Source organism: Protopterus annectens, chromosome 12.part0, assembly GCF_019279795.1.
Source record: "Protopterus annectens isolate FY-2018-M chromosome 12.part0, PAN1.0, whole genome shotgun sequence".
Taxonomy (NCBI): Eukaryota; Metazoa; Chordata; order Ceratodontiformes; family Protopteridae; genus Protopterus; species Protopterus annectens.
In genome coordinates, this window is record NC_056746.1 from 268,160,306 (window position 1) to 268,181,079 (window position 20,774).

A 20,774-nucleotide genomic window follows, 5' to 3' on the forward strand; every position below is an offset into this window, starting at 1 on the left:
AGAAATGCGGCTATGGTTTGGTAGATGTATCTTGCAGGGCAACTACATGGCCTGTGGTTATGAGAGATCTCTAGCTCAGGACTCAGCCTCTGCTTGAACATGTGAAAGTCGAGCTCCCCTGGTTAATGACTTCAGTTTGAACCTTCCACAGAGAACAGGAAGACTGCAGTCCTTCAAGCACCCATATATTCCCTACCACCTAAATATGTCAGAAACGACCCTAACATAAGCTAGTTGTTCACTCACAATTAACAAAAGAACAGAACCCAAAAAAGGGAAAATGTACAAATATGATAAAAAGTGGCAGAGAGTAAAGGTAGCTCTGGGGAGCCCTCAGGGTCGCAATGACTAGAGGGAGCAGCTTATGGCATAGAACAGTAACTTCTTCCTTCCTTGACAAAAAAGCCCACCCTAGCCCCCAGTACAAACTCTCCTAGTTCCCTACCCTAGTACAGAAATAAAGGCATGCTGGCCTTCTTTGATACCAATGGGAAACTATCACTCAGGATTAGTGATAACAGATCATGAAAATGGGCAACAGCCTACAGCTGTAGAATAAACCAAAATTTATAGTCATTCCACCTGTCCCAAAAGATCAGCAGTATCCGATGGCCTTTCAGTTAGAAAACATCTTGACTGAGGGAGCCATGTAGACAGTCCCAGATAAATCAGATGAAAAACTGTAAAACCCGGTCCCATGATGCAAAGGTATAAAGCCTCGACTGCACCGCAGATAACTTGTGTTTGACTAGTGACATGAGAGCTGGGGGACTGGGAGAGGAAGTATGGGACTGAGCCACTGATGCCAACACACTCATCCTGGGGGGGAGTGAGCCAGCTTGGCTCATTGCATTGGTGACAACTGTAGGAATGCATCATTAACGGCCTAGAGGGTTCATGCTGCAAGTCTTCTGCTATTTGGTCAGAAGGCTGTACATAGCACCTCCCAAGGTGGGCTTTAGTGGCTTTCTAAAGGTTGTTGTGGGGGTGAGGATAGGACAGCCTGCAGGATTTGTAGGCTGGGTTGTTCTCTAACACCCAACTTTTACCTCATTCATTCCCCACTAGAGGTAGGAATGGGTCATTGGGTGCAGGAAGGGGAGCCATTGGAACAGTCCTGCCCACCATACAAAAAAAGGCTGTAAAGATTCCTATGACCTGCTTCCAGGATGTAGGGCTGTCTTTGAACCTCAAAAAATTAAAGCTGTCAAGGCATGTCTTTTACTGAAAGCACTTCTGGACATGGACAAACTCTCTTCTACCCACAGACAAGTTTTGTTTCTAACCCAATATTTTGGCAAGATTGCCAATTATAACCATGTCTCTTCCAAGGTATTCCTCAGAGTTATGAGGTACATGGTATAGTCCATACTAATGATTCCCCTGGTAAGGCTGCACATGTGAAAACAGCAGTAGTACTTCAAAACAGATGGTGTCAACATGCACTTTACTTACAGTCCAGTATCCCCTTCCTAGTCTACATCAAGAGGAACTTGTCTGGTGGATAGGCTACATATCTGTTTACCTGAGACTGCCCTTTTGAGTGGAGCCATAATTTCAAATCCTCAGAACAGTTTCCTCAGATTCTGTGTGGTGAGACAACGTGGGGTAACTGATAGTGCTTGGGACTTGCAGCAGAAACCTCAAAATGAAACATATAAACATTAAGGAGATAATGGCAGTTTATCCTAGCCATCAGTGTATTCAAACACATTCTCCAAAAGGGAGTCCTGCAAATCCTGACAGTATAGCAGTAGTGTGATATGTAAACAAGCAGGGGGGAACTCCTGTCTCCTATGAGGCTATCCATGCAGGCATGGGAATGCAGGCATGGGAATTGGCACAGGAGGCAAGACTGACAGCCAGGAGTTGGTGCATTCCTTCTCAGAACAACAGCTTGACAAACCATCTAAGCAGAACAATAGCAGACCCCAACAAATGGATGCTGAAGAGAGCAGTGTCCTTGGATTTTGTCTATAAGTGGGGAGTGCTGAAAATAGACATTTTTACTTCTCCAGAAAACAGACAGTTGAGGAAATTCTGCTACAAGATGTCAACGAGAGACCTAGACAACAACTGCCATTTCTATACCATGAGTAAGTATATCCCTTGATCCCCATTGTATTACAAAATATTATGGAGGAGAGGCCAAAAATGCTATTGACAATAGCTTTTTGGCCCAGGCAGCATTGAATTCCCCTTTTGCTGAGCCTAGCAATGGAAAAAGCACATATGCTGCCTCGGCATGTGGCCCTCCTAACATGGAACAAGGGGTTGACTATTCACCCAGTCTTATGGACACTAAGGCTGGCATTGTGAATTATTTAGCTCTTTTCTATTCTAGGCACATGTTTTCTGAGGGTGTGTTTTACATATTAAGAAAGGCCAGAAATCTAGCATGAAAAAGTCTTGTATAAGAGAATGGAAAATGTTCTCCAGTTGATGACAAGTTAGAGAGTAGGACCCAGTATCAGCACATATGTCTCTAATGCTTTCCTACTTGTTTGGCCTGTTCAAAGCAAGGCTGTCATAAGCATCTGTAAAAGTGCATGCTTCAGCTGTCTCTGCCTTTTTGCCCATGAAAACCCCTTTTCTCCAAGTTGCCAGTGAAACATTTCCTGGAAAGGGTTCTACATCCAAGACTTCCCAAAGAGGAGCTTGCTCCTCCGTGAGACCTCAATTGTGTTAGAAAAGCTCACTGTCCTACCTTTAGATCCAACTGCTTCCATCCCTTTCAGGTTTTTATTTTGTAAGATTGTCCTTTTGATAAGACTGACCTCCGCCAGAAAAGTCTCAGAACTGCAAAATTTATACTCTGGGAACCATTCCTAGTGTTCCACAAGGACAAGGTCATCCTGCGTACCAGCCCTTATTTTATGGCAAAGGTGGAACTGTTATTAAATCAAGACATTCATTTACTGTGTTTCCTAACCCCACAGATCAAGGGGTACAATTTTGCATTCACCTGATTTTCAGAGGTAGTTGATATTCTGCTTGGACAGGACAAAACTCAAAGTCTGGTCAGCTGTTGATACACGTTTCAAAAAGGAGAAAAGGAAATCCAGTCAATAAGGAATTTTTTCTAAATCGGTAGCAGATTGCACTGTATTTTGTTACAACCACTGTGAGAGCTCATTCCCCCAAGACAGCAGCTACCACAACAGCCTTTGGTGGAGGGGTAATCACAAAAGCCATTTTTGAAGCATTTTTGCCAACCATTACAATTTAACCAGCATTTCCAAAGTCAAGGCAGGATTTGTGTCCACAGCCTCCACTGCAGGCTAGTGACTCTCTCTCCTTTCAAAGCTGTTGGAGTCATCTCAAGAGTCAGTGTAGTACAGTTGTATAGGAATTTACCATAAATGTCAATGTTCAGGTACATTCACTGTTGCAGTACCAGTTCCTTTCCTTCACTTTTCTACCTTTGTACTCCTTTGGATGGTGGTGGCAGAGGCCTAGTTTACATTACCCCAATTGTCCTCTTTCCCTCATGATCAGGTGTTCCCTTTTCAAGAGGTAGATGGCAGACTGCGGGTGCAAGCTTGTTGGTTGGGGGGCTTCTGATTGTTCAGTACCACTTGGGATGAGTCATCCTTAGGTGGCTTGTGCTCTGGCTTCCAGAAGCTATTCCTGAACCTACTAGGGAAAAATATAGCATCATCTGATGTCCCTCTATGATAGCAATACTCTGACTTCAATAGGGGTGGAGTTCACATGGCTTGGAGGGGGAAGAAGTTGAAAACTCTCATATTTGGGCTGGTTATCTGGCTTCTTCAAGCAAGACTCGAGTCAGTGCTGTAACAGTGACTCTGCTTATACATCTACATTTATGGTAAGTTTCTCTGCGGCTGTACTTTGTGTCATGAAACAAGACTTTGCATGTTAAACAAGACGGACTTTACAGGTGATACCTTAGTATATAGAAAATAGAATATTCAAAGTAACGTAACTGTAACAGTATTACTTACAGTGTACGTAGTAGATGAAAATAAGAGGAGAAGGAGAGAATATATTGGAAGAAGGGAAGAAAAACAAACCTCTTAGATCCCTTTACTGGATCTATGAAGTATAAGAAAAGGAAATAACTAAGACATGAATTACAGGCCTTTTAACCTAATAGTACTGACAGGAAAAATATTGGAGAAAATAAAGAGAAAGGAGGTTTACTTTCTTAGAGGGAAGTAGTATATAGGACAGCAGCCATCAGGAGTTCATGTACAGAAGGAGATGTCATTCAGACTTGGTCCAGATTTATAACTGAGTTATGAAAGAACATGTGAGAGGATCACTAGTGGATATGGTTTACCTGGACTTCACAAGGCCTTTGACAGTATCCAGAAACAAAGTTAGTGGGAAAATTAAAGAAGCTGAGCATATGGTAAAGACTAAGAAACTGGATTGCTTGTATTTAGAAAGACTGTCCACATACCTATCAACCTCTCAGCTCAAGAGTCTGGAACATAGACCAAAAATCAGGGACTGGTTTTAACTATTGCTCTTATATGCTTAGAAAGTTGCCAGAGTAACAGATTTTCAATTAGCATATATTTTCTGAAGGATATGAAGTCTGTAACTCAAATATCTGTCATTATTTAGTGACTTCAGTACCTGAGGATTTTCCTGAAAACTACAAATTTTATGCGGAACAGACCAAAAATATAACAGGAAAATCAGGGAAATTCTGTGAAATCAGGGGCAGTTGAGAACTATCCATGTTCATTGATGTAGCAATTGTTTAATTCATGTATAGGTAAGGTACTGGAGTTATGTTTTGGAAATAATATGTCAATGTTCCTTTTTGAAAATACAGAAAAAAATGGAGTCAGTCTGCCTGCGGCCTCTGTACCTCTGCACCTCTACAAGAAAAGCTTTAATTCTGGATCAGAGAGAGTGACCTTGATCACACTAAATCAGAGAATAGATTTTGTTTTTCAAAAGTAAAATGCAAAAGTTAGCTGTATCTTAACATTAAATGAGGAAAAATGGGTGGTCTTTTTCACCAGTCTGAATGTTGACACACATAAGCCCCGTTGCTTACATTTGTGCTTTTTTTGCAAAAATGTAGTCTATATTAGTTTTTATTCAAATAAGCTGTCACATAATATGAAATGATATATATATATATATATATATATATATTTACTTTTGGATCATTTATGGCCATTTTGGGTACCTTGGGCCACTCATCACTTTCTCTCAGTCCCTCTGGTGTTGCTCCTTAGGAAGTTGCTGAAGACCGAGAGACAGGAGCATCCTCTGTGGCTGTCCAGCATTCCTTTTTGGGTAAGGGGGAACCAATCTTGTTTGTATCAAAGGAGGAAGTGGACAGTATTATTTCATGAAGCCAATCTGAGGAGCTTAATTCCAGTGGAAATGATCATTCTTCAGGGTGCTCTTTTTCTTGAGGGGAGGGTCTCACTGGAAAAGGAAACATAAAGCCAGGCATTTTTCTTCACCTGTATCACATAGGACAGACAAGGATAATAGGATGGGTTTTGCTACGGGTTTATTTCAAGACAGACAAGGAAGATAGGATGGGTTTTGCTAAGGGTTTATTTCAAGGTTTTCTTTGTTTACATTCTGAGTCTGCCATTAATTTAAAAGGGAAGAGAGTTTTATTTCTGTTAGATTCTGAATCCAAGGCTGAGGTACAGAAATTAGACTGTGTTTTACGAGTCCCTACTCCACAGAACGAGGAGTTTGGCTGTGATGAAAGTTTTTCTTTAGATTCCCTATCTGAAGAGTTTTCCTTTTCTAATAATAATGAGTTATTTCAGTGGGACCAGAAAGAAATGCTAGAATCCCTGAAAAGATGGTATGATTAGCTGCAGGTGGATTTTCCTTGACCTCATGTTATGCTAACATCAGAAGATGCTTCCTTAGCAGCCATCAGTTTGCCTGACAATCAACCAACTACCCCCAGGAAGTCTGATAAATTATATAAGGTTCTTCAGACCCACAAACTTTTTTTTCAAGCCCTAGATCAGACCCTGTAGTGATTTCTCTGTCAAGACCATATTCTGCCAAATTTCTTTTGGCAGCTGACTATGTTCCTTCTAACAAATATTAAAAAGTCTTTGCTGGGTTTGGGAAGAAACTTTGTTCTTCCACCTAAGTCTCAAGAATGAATAACAACTTGTCAGGCTCATTTGATGATGTTTCTTTTGGCTTCCTTTGACAATGTGAGAGTTAATTGCTGACCTCCCTTCTTCCGAGACTGACATATCTGAATTCTTTAATGTTCCGAGACTAACATATCTGAATTCTTTAATGTCTAATGTATCTCAGTTAACCAAACACTCTAAAGTGTTCTCAACACATGCTGATACTGTTTCTAGAGAAGCTGCCCTTTGGTCATTAATGAGAAGATTTGCCTGGCTGTGTTCCCAGAATTTACTAGAGGATGTTAAAGTGGAATATCTCAATGACCCCTGGTTAAAGAAGCATTAGTTGGTGCTACTTCGGCTAAGTTCCCTAACTTATTAGCACTTTTGTAATGTGCAGTGTCACTCTTCTAGCAGCCTTCACACATCTGGCATTCCAGAGCATTTTCTGAAAAATAAACTTAAAAAGCATAAGATAAACAAATGTAAATAGTTTGTGAACAATCATGTCAGTACAAAGTATTCTTTACAGTGGATTCAAAGTCTTTCCATAAATGTTAAATGTATTATAATGTGCAGAAATCCAAAAGTATTTTTTTCTGTACTTTCACAGTCACATCTTAGAAGCTGTAAAACCTGGGCATATATTGTTAGAACATTTTTGTTAACCAGACTTAAACTTTCACATGACAAGAAATTCCTATGGAATGCATATTTATTAAGATATTTACAGAAGTGTGAAACACATGCTTTATTGTATAATTATCAATACATATGTATAACACTAGATATTGCTTAAGATGTGCAACTTACAGAGCAAATTTCAACAATAGTTTCATTCAACAGCATGTGAGGTTTCATCTTATGTCATGCGATAGTTTGTAATCACTTTTTTTTTGAAATATTAAGTACATATGGAACTATCTTTCAATTCTTGAACCTTAGACAAGCCATGACAATACTGCAACCCCTTCATAAAAACCCAAATTTAAAAATAAACAATAAGATGCTGGACTTAGTCCCTTTTCCCAGACTGAAAGATAAAACAAGCCAATATATTTATCCCTACCTTAACTGTTCAGTACAAGAAATGAGGACCAACTTAAACCTCCCTAAATCACACCTAATAATCCTAAAACAAATCAAAGAACTGTGTTCCAGTTACCTCCAAAATGTTACTATGACCAATAGTGACATAGAAACTTGTAGCAGGTTTTGGAAAACTATTATCACAACAAAGAAAACTATTACTAATTCATATAAAATGCTAAATGAAATCAAATACCAGAAAGACCTCCTCTTCTCTAACTACTGGAGAAAAATTAAACCATCCATAGATGACCAGCAAATAAGCCAGGCAATCAATCTAACACTGAAGATTATACCCCTCAAAAAGTTAGCATACACTCAGCTCATGATTAATAATAATGCTTATTTTACACCTGCAGTCCTACACAAATTTAACACATCAAAATCACCTTTCTGCCCATACTGTAAGGACCAGATAGCTGACTTAATCCATGTATTTTGGAGCTATAAATGTGTCTATAAACTCTGGAACTCTCTCAAGGTACAATTACAAAAAACGGGTTATTAAACATCAACATTACCTTGGGAATTCACTCTATTACACATTCTCCTACCCAACATACCAAGAAAACAAGCAAATACACTTTTAACAATTTTCCTACTAATGAAACTGTATATAGCTTTTAAATGGCTAGATACGATAAATATCTCTTGGGAGGGTTTTAAACAAGTAGCTATACAAAATATATATAAAAGAAACAAAAACTTGAAATCTAGAGAAATTTGGGAACAAACCTTTAATATCATATTAGCATAATTCATCACACAGCAACTTAGAAATACACTATAATCGAACCAAAGAACACATACAAATTCAGATATTAAATAATAACTTGGATATTACGAATGTATATACTGTCTATATAACTGTGGAATTAACAGTGAAAGCATCTATGTACATAGTGTAAATAGATATGTTGTACAACCTATATCTTGTGGTATTTGACATCAATGTATAACATATATATATATATATATATATATATATATATATATATATATATATATATATATATATATATACGGTCATGTTGTAAGATGGTTTTTATTTGTGACATTTATTAATGTAAAAATAAAACTCAAAATTATTGAAAAAAAACATAGTACATATGGAACTATCATTTACTTTCATAATTGCTAACAAACTAGCATTATCTCAGGTACAGTGTGATATAAAAGGACACGTGCAATGAATTTTCCTGTCGCCCGCCATGGCCTCTTGGATACATCTCTCATGATGGGATTTTTCCCCTCAGGACAAAGTGGAGTTTTACATGAAACAGTTTCTAATGTTTTCCAACCAGGCTCTGTTTTCAGAATTCCTTTAGTCAGACTTCACATGATGAAATTCAATGGTCAATTAAATCAGTTTCGACCCAGCACCAGTACAATCAATCTTTTCAAAGCCCAGTGCTGGGATTTTTAAAAATGGAGTTATTCTGGTGTGTAAAGCAGTTGTCTCTCAACCCAGGTCTGCCTTTTTCCCATGAAGCCTCCAGTCAGTCTGTAACCACAGATGATTCAGACTTTACTTGGGGAGCTATATCTAAGGAGGTGAAATTTCAGGCTCTGTGAAACAAGCAGAATAAATTAAAGCTCATAAATGTGAAAGAAATGATTTGCAGTAATAAATGATGTCAGATATCTGAACCATCTCTGGAATCCAAGCCCTGTATTAGTAATCACAGATAGCATCACAGTAACGTAGTATAGGATGGGGAAGACCTACTTCTTTTGCAGACTAGCAATAGTAGTCTAGTTGCTAGCAACTAATCACAATCTAATCCTCCGTGCTACTTGCATTTCATCAGAGCAGAGGTGTTTTTTTTTTTTTTTTTTTATTTTATTTGCATTTGTTGACCAGGAGGAGTGCACTGGGCTGAAATGAGCCCATTTTCAGTAGAGGCCTGGGGAGAAAAGCACCATAAACAATATACAATAGAATAGAAATTTGTTGAACAAGTATTTACAAAGAGTGGCAAGCACCATAACATTTGCTAAACAAATATATACAAGGATTAGTTTGTTAAACAAGTATTTTCAAAGAGTAGCAACCTTCTTAAACATATAGTGGATAATATAAATTAGTTATACAAGTATTTACAAGGAGTAGAATTTTTCTGAGAATAACAAACAGGTAACTCACACTGTACAATTGTATGGCTAGAAGTTATGAAAAGGAACCTTGTTCTTGGCAGGTATCCAGTGTAACAAGAGATGGACTGAAGAGACAGAAAGCTATACAATTATATAGTTATTTAATAACTATTAGACAGATTGTGTGATTAACCTATACTATATTCTTAGATCAAGTGGGGAAGAACTGCAGAACTTATTGTTATACAATATAGAGCAGAAGGATATAGAAGGTGTATTTCAAGGGTGGAGCATAAGATGGGAGAATAATGATGACTATAGGTATAGTAGGGTATGTCAGGAAAATCAGGTTATGGAGGATTTGGAAAAAGTGCACGGGCAGAGCCAATGAGATGAAAGATATTGATGTAAAGACTTTTTGAATAAGGGGGCACTGTTTGTAGTCCAGAGAGGAGGTGGAAGAGCATTCCAGAGTTTAACTATAGTAAAAGAGTAGAGGTGCTGACCTGCAGGGAATTTGGGTCTGTATACTTGGATTATAGGTTCATAGGTTCATACTAGGTCTAGGTTATGAATCTGTCCCTCCAGCATGTCTTATTTATTTCAGTGCTGAGGATGGGCCTGATGAGGGATGAGCAAAGAGGTGATCTAGATGTGAATCCCTTCATGATTAGGTGGGCTATATAAAATGTTTTTCTAACCACTTATGTGGGTGTCAAATGAGAGATTATGGATTACCACCTATGTGGTAATTATGACTATACACTTTTTTAGCTTGAGGCCATGGCTCTGGCACCAGTTGTCTGTTTCTATGAGGCCCTTTTGGAGGATTCTTGTGTCGGCTGGAGAGTTGATTATGGCACCCAGTTTGCAGTCATAGAGGTCCCAGGACTGAGCCTGTAACTGGTTTGGGGTCTGACAACCATGTGGGTTCTGTCCTTGAGCCAGTTTGCAACCCATCTAGTGACATAGGGGTTTATATTTAAGCTGGTGAGCTTATCTATAATGCCACCACCTTCCAAAGAAATTGACCAGGTTTAAGAGGCAGGATCTGCCGGATCCAGTGTCTGTAGGTCCCCAATATCTTTATTTATGAGGTCCATGATGATCCTTAGGATCCATTGAGGCACCACCTACATATCCTGTAGTGAGGCTAAGATTGAACAGTAGTTTTATGTTTGGGTTTAGCTCTTCTTGGAGTTCAACACCATCTGGTCCCATTGATGCTGTGTCATTTTGGACTAATTCTGAGCATATCTGGGAATTCCATTATCCTTAGTGTCCTGTGCAATTTTGCTGGCCTTAGATGATTTTATGAGTGAATATCCAGTGAGATTAGTTTATGGTCTGATCTTCATTCACACCAACATGGACAATGATTGAGTCATATTAGAGATTGATTTTCAGATTTAAGATACCTGTTTGGTTGATAAGGAGTCAAAAGAGAGGCAAGGGCTAGGAATTCGAGAGGTTTATAAATAATTTTGTTTGTATGCAGTAGACAGTTGTATGTATGTGAGATGTTGTGGGAGTTCAAGCCAGTTCAGGAATCATAATTAACAAGAGTGATGGGAAGTATATTTTGCACTAGTCACAAACTTAGTGATTTTGTTGTAGCAGGTGCCTAACTTGTTTTTTTAGACAGGACTGGATATTTGTAAGAATAGGGGCACCATAGAGTAGTGTGGGGAGGAGAAATGTAAGGACAAGTGTTTTTCTAGTGAAGTAGTTTAAAAAGGGTTTGTGCTTGTAAAGGGTGCTGTATTTTTTTTAATGCTATTGTGAATGTGTAGGTTGAATGTTAAATTATCATTGATAGTGACACCGAGTAGCTTGGTATGTAGGACTACCTCTATGGCTGTTTTGTTAGAAGAATAGATGATAAATTCTGATTTATTAAGAGTGAAAGTCATTGATGAAGATGCTAAAGAGAAGAGGTCCTAAGATGGACTCCTGGGGCACTCCAGTGGAGGTAGTGAGAAAAGGTGAGACTGAGTGTAGCCATTTACTGGATTGCTGTCTGTTAGTAAGGTGATTGGTAAACCAGTCAAGGACATGAGTGGATATACCAAGCTGTGAGAGCTTAGAGAGGAGGAGAGAGTGAGAGATGGTGTCAAAGGCCTTAGAGAGATTGAGGAAAAGTGCAGAGACAAGTTTACCATCAATGTGATTGTGGTTTACTGTGTTCAGGAAGGATAGAAGAGCGGTTGTGGTACTATATCCAGGCCGAAAGTTGTGTTGTGTGGTGGAAAGGAGTTGATTTTGCTGCAGATAGTTCATTAGTTGGGTTTGAATGCATTTTTCCATTATTTTAGATATGGAGATAAAATAGCTATGGGGCGAAAGTTAGAGATGTCTGTATTGTTGCCACCTTTGTGTAGGGGAATGATGTAGGCTTTTTTCCAGATGGCAGGTATGTAGGATTCATGGATAGATCTGTTTATGAGAATACTGATGGGGGTAGCTGATGGATCTGGCTGAAAGTTGTAAGTATTCTGGGGGAAGATTATCAAGGGAAGTACTACCAGGTTTAAGATTTAGCAGGAGCTTGGTTATAGTGGAGGTAGGAATAGGAAAAAGAGAATGAATGCGGTGAAGGGTTTCTTGGGGTATGCTGAGTTGGTATTAGGTTATTCTTGTGGCAACTTTGAGAAAAGGTGGCAGCTAGTTTGGATATAGTTTCTATAAAATAAGAGTTGAAAGTGAGGCTATCTCTACTGGAGATTTGTCAGGGTTTGGGCAAGGATTACTTCTTGGTTCCAGGATTTAGGAGTGTAGAGACTGAGTTCCAGAATTGTTTTGGGTTGTGGTTACAGTCACTTTGGAGACAGATGTAGTATTGTTTTTTTTTATCTTTAATGACTAGATGTTTTAGTTGATTACTTAGCTGTTTAAATAGATGGAGTACTATGGAGTTTTTACTTTTCTGCCATTTTTTCCATGTTCTATCTCTGGACATCATAAGTTTTTTGGTATCCCTAGATAGCCAGATTGCATGATTAGTTTTTATTCTCTTGTTTTGCATAGGGGCCATTCTATTGAGTATGCTTAGGAATGTTGAATTGACGAATTCAACAGCTTTGTCAAGGGGTAAAGAATTTAGAATGTTCCAGTTGATTTTATTCAGAGTTTCGTTGAAGGTTATTGGGTCAATATTAGTTACATTTCTGGTGGGTCTGAATTGATGCTGGTGTGGAGTTGTGAAGGTATTGCGTGTTATGGATGCAGGATAGTGGTCACTGATATCGCAGGGCAAATTACCTGCAGAAGAAATTTTATTAGGGTCCGATGCTAAAATCCAGTCAAGAATGAAGCCATTGTTGTTGCTTTTCTTGGGCCGGGTTACACTAATAATAAGTTTGGTGAAGTTATAGAGATTGAAGGATGTATTTGGAGAGCGGGTAATGTGATTTAGCCAGTTTATGTTGACGTTGCCTAGAATTATTCTTTCATTGTGGATATTTTTGGAGGTCCGGGCTAAAATTTCTTCTAATATAGGAATATTATTACCTGGTGGGATGTATATGACTACCAAGCAAAGGCTTTGGAAGTTGTTCATTTTTAGATGTCCTATGATTTTCTGCTGCAGAGAATTGAGGAATAGAGTTTAAGTAGGGGATGACGGAGAAAGAGTTGAGTTAGAGTGCAACTCCTCCCCCCTTTTTGTGAGATATATCTGATCTTAAGAGAAACCTGGTAGGAAGAATTCAGAGTCTTTAATGCATGGTTTTAGCCATGTCTCAGTTACTGCAATCATATCAGATTTTGAATGGGATATCCAGGCATAGAATTCTGGGATCTTGTTTCTAATGCTTTGTAGGTTAATGGTGGTGAGTTTTAGGGATTTGTGGGGTTTAGGGGAGTGTGTTATAGCATTCACACTGAGCAGGACCATGACAGACCCCACAAATGACAGTTACACCCAGTGGTCTTCCAGGAATTGATCCAACTGTGGAGAACACCTTAGGTAGATCTGCTTGCCTTTATTCACAACAGACAGTTATAGAAGTTATGCTTCAGGATTCCTTGTACAAAGGCCTGGAAGACAGATGCCTTTTCATTACCATGGACAGGGATGTTCCCTGTATGCCTTTCTTATGATAACCAGGGTTTTCTACTAAAGATTCAGAAGGACTTATGCTGTTAACTTCCTTTTAGCCCAGGCAACAGAATTTCTCCCTTCGCAAATTGCCAAGAGCAATTACCACAAGCTTCCTCATGTGATGGACTTGCACAGGACTAGTGTTTTGATACACCCCAACCTTCAGTTTTTGCAGCTCTTCCTGTATGACATAATATTAATACCTTTTAGGCACCTGTTTAATGAAGGTATGCAGCAGGTCTTAAAGGAGGCTTTTAAACCTGCTATTAGAAAATCATATTTGACTAAATGGAAAATACTTTCTAGCTGGTGCCAAAGAAAAAAACAAGATTCTTTTAAGGCCAAAATGCCTCTGGTTCTACAATATTTTTGTGTGTTATTAACCTTTGATCTTTGCTACTCTATCAAGAGTCATCTCTTAGTGATCTTGATTTGCATGCCCATGGATCAGTTTTTGAAAGTAGTTTTATATATCAATCCGCCTTGAAGGCAGGTGAGGTTCCTTGATAAGATTTGAATTTTGTACTGGAGAAACTTATACTTTTTCCTTCTGAACTTCCTGTTAAGGCTGATTTGAAGTTTTTATATTGGAATACATTGCTGTAACTGCTGCCAAAAGATTATCTGAGTTACAGGCTCTTATGGTGATTCAACACCATCTCGTCGTTCAGAAAGATGAGTAATTTTGTGCATTATAGAATGTTTTACTAGTCGAGTTTCTGTATTGTAAGTGTCATTGTCATGGGTTTTATTTTTTGTGTGTGTGACATTTTTTTTTTGATTGTATGAAGATGATTTTTCCAAGAGATGTTTACCCATATACTGTCTTTGAATTAGTCCAAATACTCAGTTAACAAACACAAATGTTATCATATAATTTATGACCTCTTCTGTCTCTCCTCCCTTACACGTATCCATGTAGTATGTAATCAAGATTTTGAAACTTGAGAAATATGGTTACTTTTAATTTCTTTTCTCTGTGCATGCCAGTATTCCATATTGATGTATGCTGGCTTGCTGTTAAATATCTCTCACAGAATCTACTCTGCCCTGTTGCCCCTTTCTTTTCCCCAGTGGGACTTGTGTAGTGAGTCAATATTTAGTCATACTAACTTTCTCTGTAGTTCTGGCAATTTGTTAATTAGTCAGTAAATCTAGTAGTAAGCTGTCAGAAAATCTGGCAGTTAGTGCTGTTAATGAGCTCCTTCCTGTAGCCCAAGGTTTGATTCCCTTGGCCACCATTTTCCTACTCTGTGACTCTGAGTAAGTCGCTTTACTATCAGATGCTTGCAGGCTTTCTGAAAAAGGTCCATATAGAGCACTGCTCTACACCAGTCAACAAATGCACACAAGTAAGTAAATAATCTATTCCATTGGATTTCCAATATAAGAGCATGATATTCCTATACAGATGACTAGCTTATGCTCTTGAGGCAATACTCTTCAAGGTCAGATCACCTGTATTACTAGAGGTACCACAACAGTTCCTTAAGTCCACTTCTTGATTTTCTAGTACAGTAGTATCTGAAGAATTCTCTCTGTTTCAGCTGACTGAACCCAAGATGCCTGTGCAATGAATACATCCTCTGCTCCTACATCCCAGGGTCTCTCTCTATATATATACATATATCCTGTAAAGGGAGTAAAGTTATGCAGATTTGCATGCTGACAATGTAAAGTGAAGGTAGGATGTGGGAGTGTGACTCAAATACTCTGACCAAAGTAACCATAAACTTATTATTCTCATCAGAAGTTCTATTGGTATGACCCTTAAAAGCTGCACTGGTTTACTTACTATGACAGGTATGTCATTTGTTTTACTAACTGACTTGCTGGACCATTATCACAAAGAGTAAGTAGGGAAAAAAGTAAACACATCTCCGCTCATTTGGGGGGGGGGCTTGGCTCTCTGACTGTGGAGACAATTAAAAGTGTCAAGATGACTCTGCATTTGTCTTAATTTAAGAATAGTCATACTCACATTTTGGAATCAAAAGTGTTGTGATGTCTGCATTTGTCTTAGAATAGGCATACTATGCAGTTTAACACATTCGGGCATCTATGTTGTAAAGCATTAGAGGTTCATAGGTGTGAACTAGGCTAATGGCTCTGGAGCCTTTAGAAGCCTAGCCCATAAGATTACCCTGGCATTGTGCCACCCAAACTTAGTTCCTAGTGCCTCTGTCGATTAGAGCCACTGGAGTGATCCCCGGAGTGAATTTTCTATTTCCCCATCCACTCAGCAAGATTTCTCTTGAAGAGGGCCAGTGAGGTGCTGTGCTTGACATGTTTCACACTCCACATTCCTAAGCAACCTGGAGAATATTAGGGTCCAACCTAACACTCACATACTGGGCGACTTCAACTACACCGCCATTAACTGGGAAAACTACTCATGTACCAATACACTTCCCTAACACTTTCTGGAATTCATAATTCCAATGCCCTGGACCAACTCGTTCTTACCCCCACTAGAGGTAGCAACATCCTTGACCTGGTCATTGTTTACTGAAGAGATTCAGATATGTTGTTTTTGATGTGCATACCTTCTGTGGCTAGTGCTGCCTGGCAGTCTGTGTTCGCAATCACTTATGAAACTTGGTCTTCTGTTTTTTCTTTATTCAAAAGTAAATGTTTTTTTACCTACCATACATTGCTTCCTTATTTTTTTGATTAGAAAAAAACATGCCTGTTACTTGGTTGTAATTCTTCTGTCTTATGCTAAAGACATTTGAGGTCTGTGAGCCAACATTAATTCCTTGCTAGTATGTAGCACTACATGGAATGCACAGATACCATGCCCAGTAAACACAGCTTAAGCCTTTTTAAGTTTGCACCATCAGGATATCTTGCTCCTTCTGGGCCAGGTACATGTGTTATCACCAGCACTGGGTATAATGTAAAAGCTACAGTAGGTACATACCATTCATTTGCACTCCTTATTTGGTGTGGTTTGAATTTGCTATTAATTTGTTTACCAGAGTGGAACAGTAATTTGATTTTCATGTGTTGGATTAGAAAACTTAGTAACCTGGATATCTCTTCACTCTTCTGCAGAATGACAGTGATGACAGTGAAATTGATGTGGATGATGATGATGAGGAGGAGGAGGAAGAAGAGGAAGATAATGAAGAATTTAATGATGGTATTTCAATCCATCCTTCAAAAATGACTCGAGGATTACGCAAGATGGAACCTCTAGAAGAGAGTGACAATGATTTCTAGTCATTTATGGCTTACCATTTGTTTTATTTAATTGCTGCTGGAGTCATACCACATAGTAAAGAAGTAAAAAAAAGAAATAGACCAAAATGCTTCTTTATTTATATTTAATTTTTTGGAACAATCTTTATTGGGGATTAATACAGAAAAGTCAATTTTAATTGTAACTTTTGTATTCTTGGAATAGAAGATGAGACAATGTATTGTAGACATCTTCACATATGAAATTCTGCAGATTTGAAATTGGCAACAACGTTTACAGCTCATTTTGTGTAAACAAAATAAAAATGTTGAACTATATTCATTCCATAATGTCGTTACTCCATCTGTTATGCAAAGTGCAAAATTTGCTAAACTGTTCCTTAGTGACACCATACCATTTTTGGAAGATAGAAGCTAAAGATGCTGTAATGGTTCTTAACCAGTGAAATTTTGTTCTGCTTAAAGGGATGATCTTTGCTTATTATCCCCAGTAACCAAAAATACCCTCTGAATTATTGGATAAGGCAGTTATTAGCACGAGTCTTACCTTAGCTCATCAAATGTAGAATTCCATAAACTTACAAGATGCTGACAGGACCTGACTGTGTGTGAGTAGTTTGCTGTCGTATGTCCATACCACCAGCAGGTATCTCTAATGGCCTGTTAATGTACCTTATGCCACTTAGGAGACTGTTGCCACATATAGGTTCATAGGTATATCATAGGCTAATGACCACCAGGGCCTTTATAATCTTAGTCATGCAAACCAACCCATTTGTGTCCCGATGTATCATGGGCGTTTATTAGTCTGGGGTATGTTATGAAGTTTATAGAGATTATGTGGTGGGGGAGATGTTAATTTGGAAACAGCTTCCTAGATGCCATAGGTAAATATTAGGATATCATTTTGTGGACTACTTCAAGCCTTGCCAATAACCAGAGGTCAGAATAAAACCTTTTTCTGTGAAGTAATGACTTTTACCGTTATGCCAACCCTACCACTTATAATAGGTTCATAGGTTAGTACTAGGTTATCTGCTCTTATGAGCCATTTTAAGCCTAGCCAAACTTCCCATGTCAAAGGTAAGAATCAAACCCTGTATCCTGTGTTTATAAGGTAAACATCTTAACCATTATGCCAACTCCCAACCCCTTAATAAGTGTTAGGCTATCAGTATGAAGACTATTATATGCCTAGCCAATAACCAGAGATGAGAATCGAACTCTGGGCTTTGTATCTGTAAGGTAAAGGCCTTAACCATTAAGCCAGCTCTTCCCTAGTAATTTGCATTGTTTTAACACAGAATTGCAGAACTTACGTAGATTGATTAATTTGAATGTCTGAGTACACTTAGTTTTAGCTCAAACAGCTGAGTAGTAGTATTCTCGAACAACTTGGAGTAAATAATGTTCAGTCTGGGAGTTGTTGCTTTTAATTCCTTATTTGCATGAGAAGCCTTATTGGTGAGTTGATTTCCAAATGTACAGGACAATAACAATGGAGTATGAGACAATTAGAGAATGTAATTGTGTATACTGCCACCATAGCAATAATCAATGCCCAGTCTTCTCTTGTAACCTCTGGTTAAGAGTCCCAATATTAAATATCATTAAGGTAAATGATGTTATAAGCAATTTAGACTTTCCAAATTAATGGCATATATTTTTTGGTTATTCTGACTAATAGGTTAAACTAAATTTTAAAATTAAGCAAATATATATTGCACTAGGAAATCCTAGATCCACTCCATTTTTTCTGACACTGCTGCATCAACCAGCTTGAGCCTTTGATATGATAAAAAGGGGGTCTTTATCCATAGAAGATCATCCCAGATAATTAATGCGACTCCCATGGGAAAGCAGAGGTTTTTTTTTTTGTTTTTTTATCATTCTAGCTCTAATGCATCTCATTCCACAGAGGCAACACTGTAATGAAAACATTTGGACACTTGGAGCATGTAACCTCTCTTTGCTTCTTTTCATCTTCTTGCTTTCCCTAACAGTCAGAAATTAAAGTTTACACCTTGTGAAAACTTATGTTGGGGAGATGGCAAAATGTAAAAAGAATCAAAGGTAAAATAGGTATTTCACAATTCAGATTTTACTTAAAAAGTAGAGAACTATTTGATGCCAAGAATGGATTTTGGTTTTCCAAGTCCTTCTTATAAAGGTTTCTTATTAATATTGTTGCTGGTCATATTGAAGGACAATTGTGTGCCTAAACTTGTACATCTTAATTTCAAATACAAGCTGAAGGTTTATATTGGCAATTTGAAAGACTGGGAGATTCAATAAAGCCTATATGGTAATTTTCTACCATGTGCTCTTCGCAGCATGATGAGCACAAGGATGCTGTTGAGAGGCGCACCCCTCACAAACAAGGTAAATACCATGGCATGCAAATTATATCATAAGCAGCTGAATTGCATGCTAATCAACCAATCCAACACAGTGGAGCTATTCAACAAGCTATAAAGCAAAAAGACAACAGTGGCTGCCAGGCAATGATGTAATAAGGAATCAAATAAAAAATACACTGAAAAAGCACAAAGTGGACCCCAAAATAAGATTTTTGGGTCCACCTTGTGCTTTTTCTGTGTATTTTTTGTTAAGCTATAAAGCAACTGTGTGTGCTTTCCCTGCAAATTCCAAAACTTTTTGAATACAGCCACAGAAAGGAGTCTACATAAACAGAATATAAAGTAATAGGTGGGAGATTTGTACAGAACTGATCTTAACATTTGACAGCATTAGATACAGGCTGGATACAACACAAGGAGAGTAATAATAGAAACATAATCCTTTTTTGTGCCATAACAGAAATACAGTTTTGGTTTCCCCCCAAGTGAACAGTACACTTGTAAGTAATATAGACAGATAAAAGTGTAAGTGTGTGCTAATCAAAATAAATATAAAAAAGCATTAAAAAGTTGATTCATAGCTACATGTCAGCATATGCAATATGTAGCTGACAAAATGCCGGCATAGCATCTAAAAATCAATACTCCTCTGTGCAGATGTATCCCAATGTAATATCCTGTCTTCTCTGTTCAACACACAGACAATTTGGTTCCCATTCAGTTTCCCTAGCTACACAGTTGCCGTGTGGTGTAGATTCAGGGCTGTTAGCACAGTGAAGATGCAAATGAGATCTGAACTCATTAGAACTGCTGAATCCCAAATCCTTGGCTACATTTAGCAGGTGTAAATATAGTGCAGGCACACCCTTAGTGTTTGTGTTTAATGGATGGCAACTGTGAATGCTTACATCAGGTGGGTTTGTCAGGTTAGATTTACAAAGTATTACATGTACGTCTGTCAAGAGTGGAAATGTAAGTACTGTGAAGTTCACAGGTTCCATTTCATTAACATCCAACCTCCTCTTCATTTGTGCACAAATTGTGTTTTTTCTGTCAGTTTTTTTTATTATTATTTTAATATTTTTTGGCCATTGTTTGCATGGTGTGGCACTTAGCACAATCCCGGGCAACAGAGGAATGAATGAAAGGTTTGACTGTGCTTATCTTGTTTGTGCTGTGTTGCGCAGCAGGTAAAAGGGAGACTTTAAGAATGATTCGTAAAATAAGGGACTGTCATGTAACCATTCCAGTGGCAGCATTGCTAAAGAAAGATGGTTAGTATTGAGTCTGTGGAATGCACCTGCTACTTAACTGACTCTGTGGCAGCAGGTGTTAATGTAGTGATACCTTCCTTTTTGAGGCCAGATGGTACTGTGTTTGAATACAGCTGCATCTAATACTTTTAACTACTTTTGCTTTACAGTTGCTGCACTTTGGTGTGCAACAATGCATTAAAGAAAATAAATGAGGAAGATAGGACAGTGGTGAAATGGGGATGCTAAAGTATGACAGTTAGTATTGAGTTTCTGAAATATACCTGCTACTTAACTGACTGTATGGCAGCACGTGTTAATGCATTTAATGCAGTGATACATTCCTTTTTGGGACCAGATGGCACTGTGGTTGAGTACAACTGAATGTAACACTTTTAAGTACTTTTGTATGACTGTTGGTGCAAGCTGGTGCGCAATGTGCACCAGCATGCAATAATGCATTAAAGAAAAGAAATGGGGATGATAAGACAGTGGTAAAATGGGGGGAGCAAGCAGGGGGAAGAACAAATCAAAAGCAATATAGGAATGTGCAAGATGATAGGAA

At 38.3% G+C, this 20,774-nt stretch overlaps 1 protein-coding gene across 1 annotated transcript in view; it reads left to right on the forward strand.

The window, feature by feature from the left end:
- CLUAP1 (clusterin associated protein 1) overlaps positions 1-16,914 on the forward strand; it is a 960,319-nt gene extending 943,405 nt beyond the window's left edge. The window contains exon 14 of the mRNA XM_044089326.1: positions 16,450-16,914. Coding sequence (XP_043945261.1) covers positions 16,450-16,617 — 168 coding nt within the window. The 3' untranslated portion in view covers positions 16,618-16,914. The remainder of the gene's footprint in view (positions 1-16,449) is intronic.
- Positions 16,915-20,774: the final 3,860 nt, after the last annotated feature.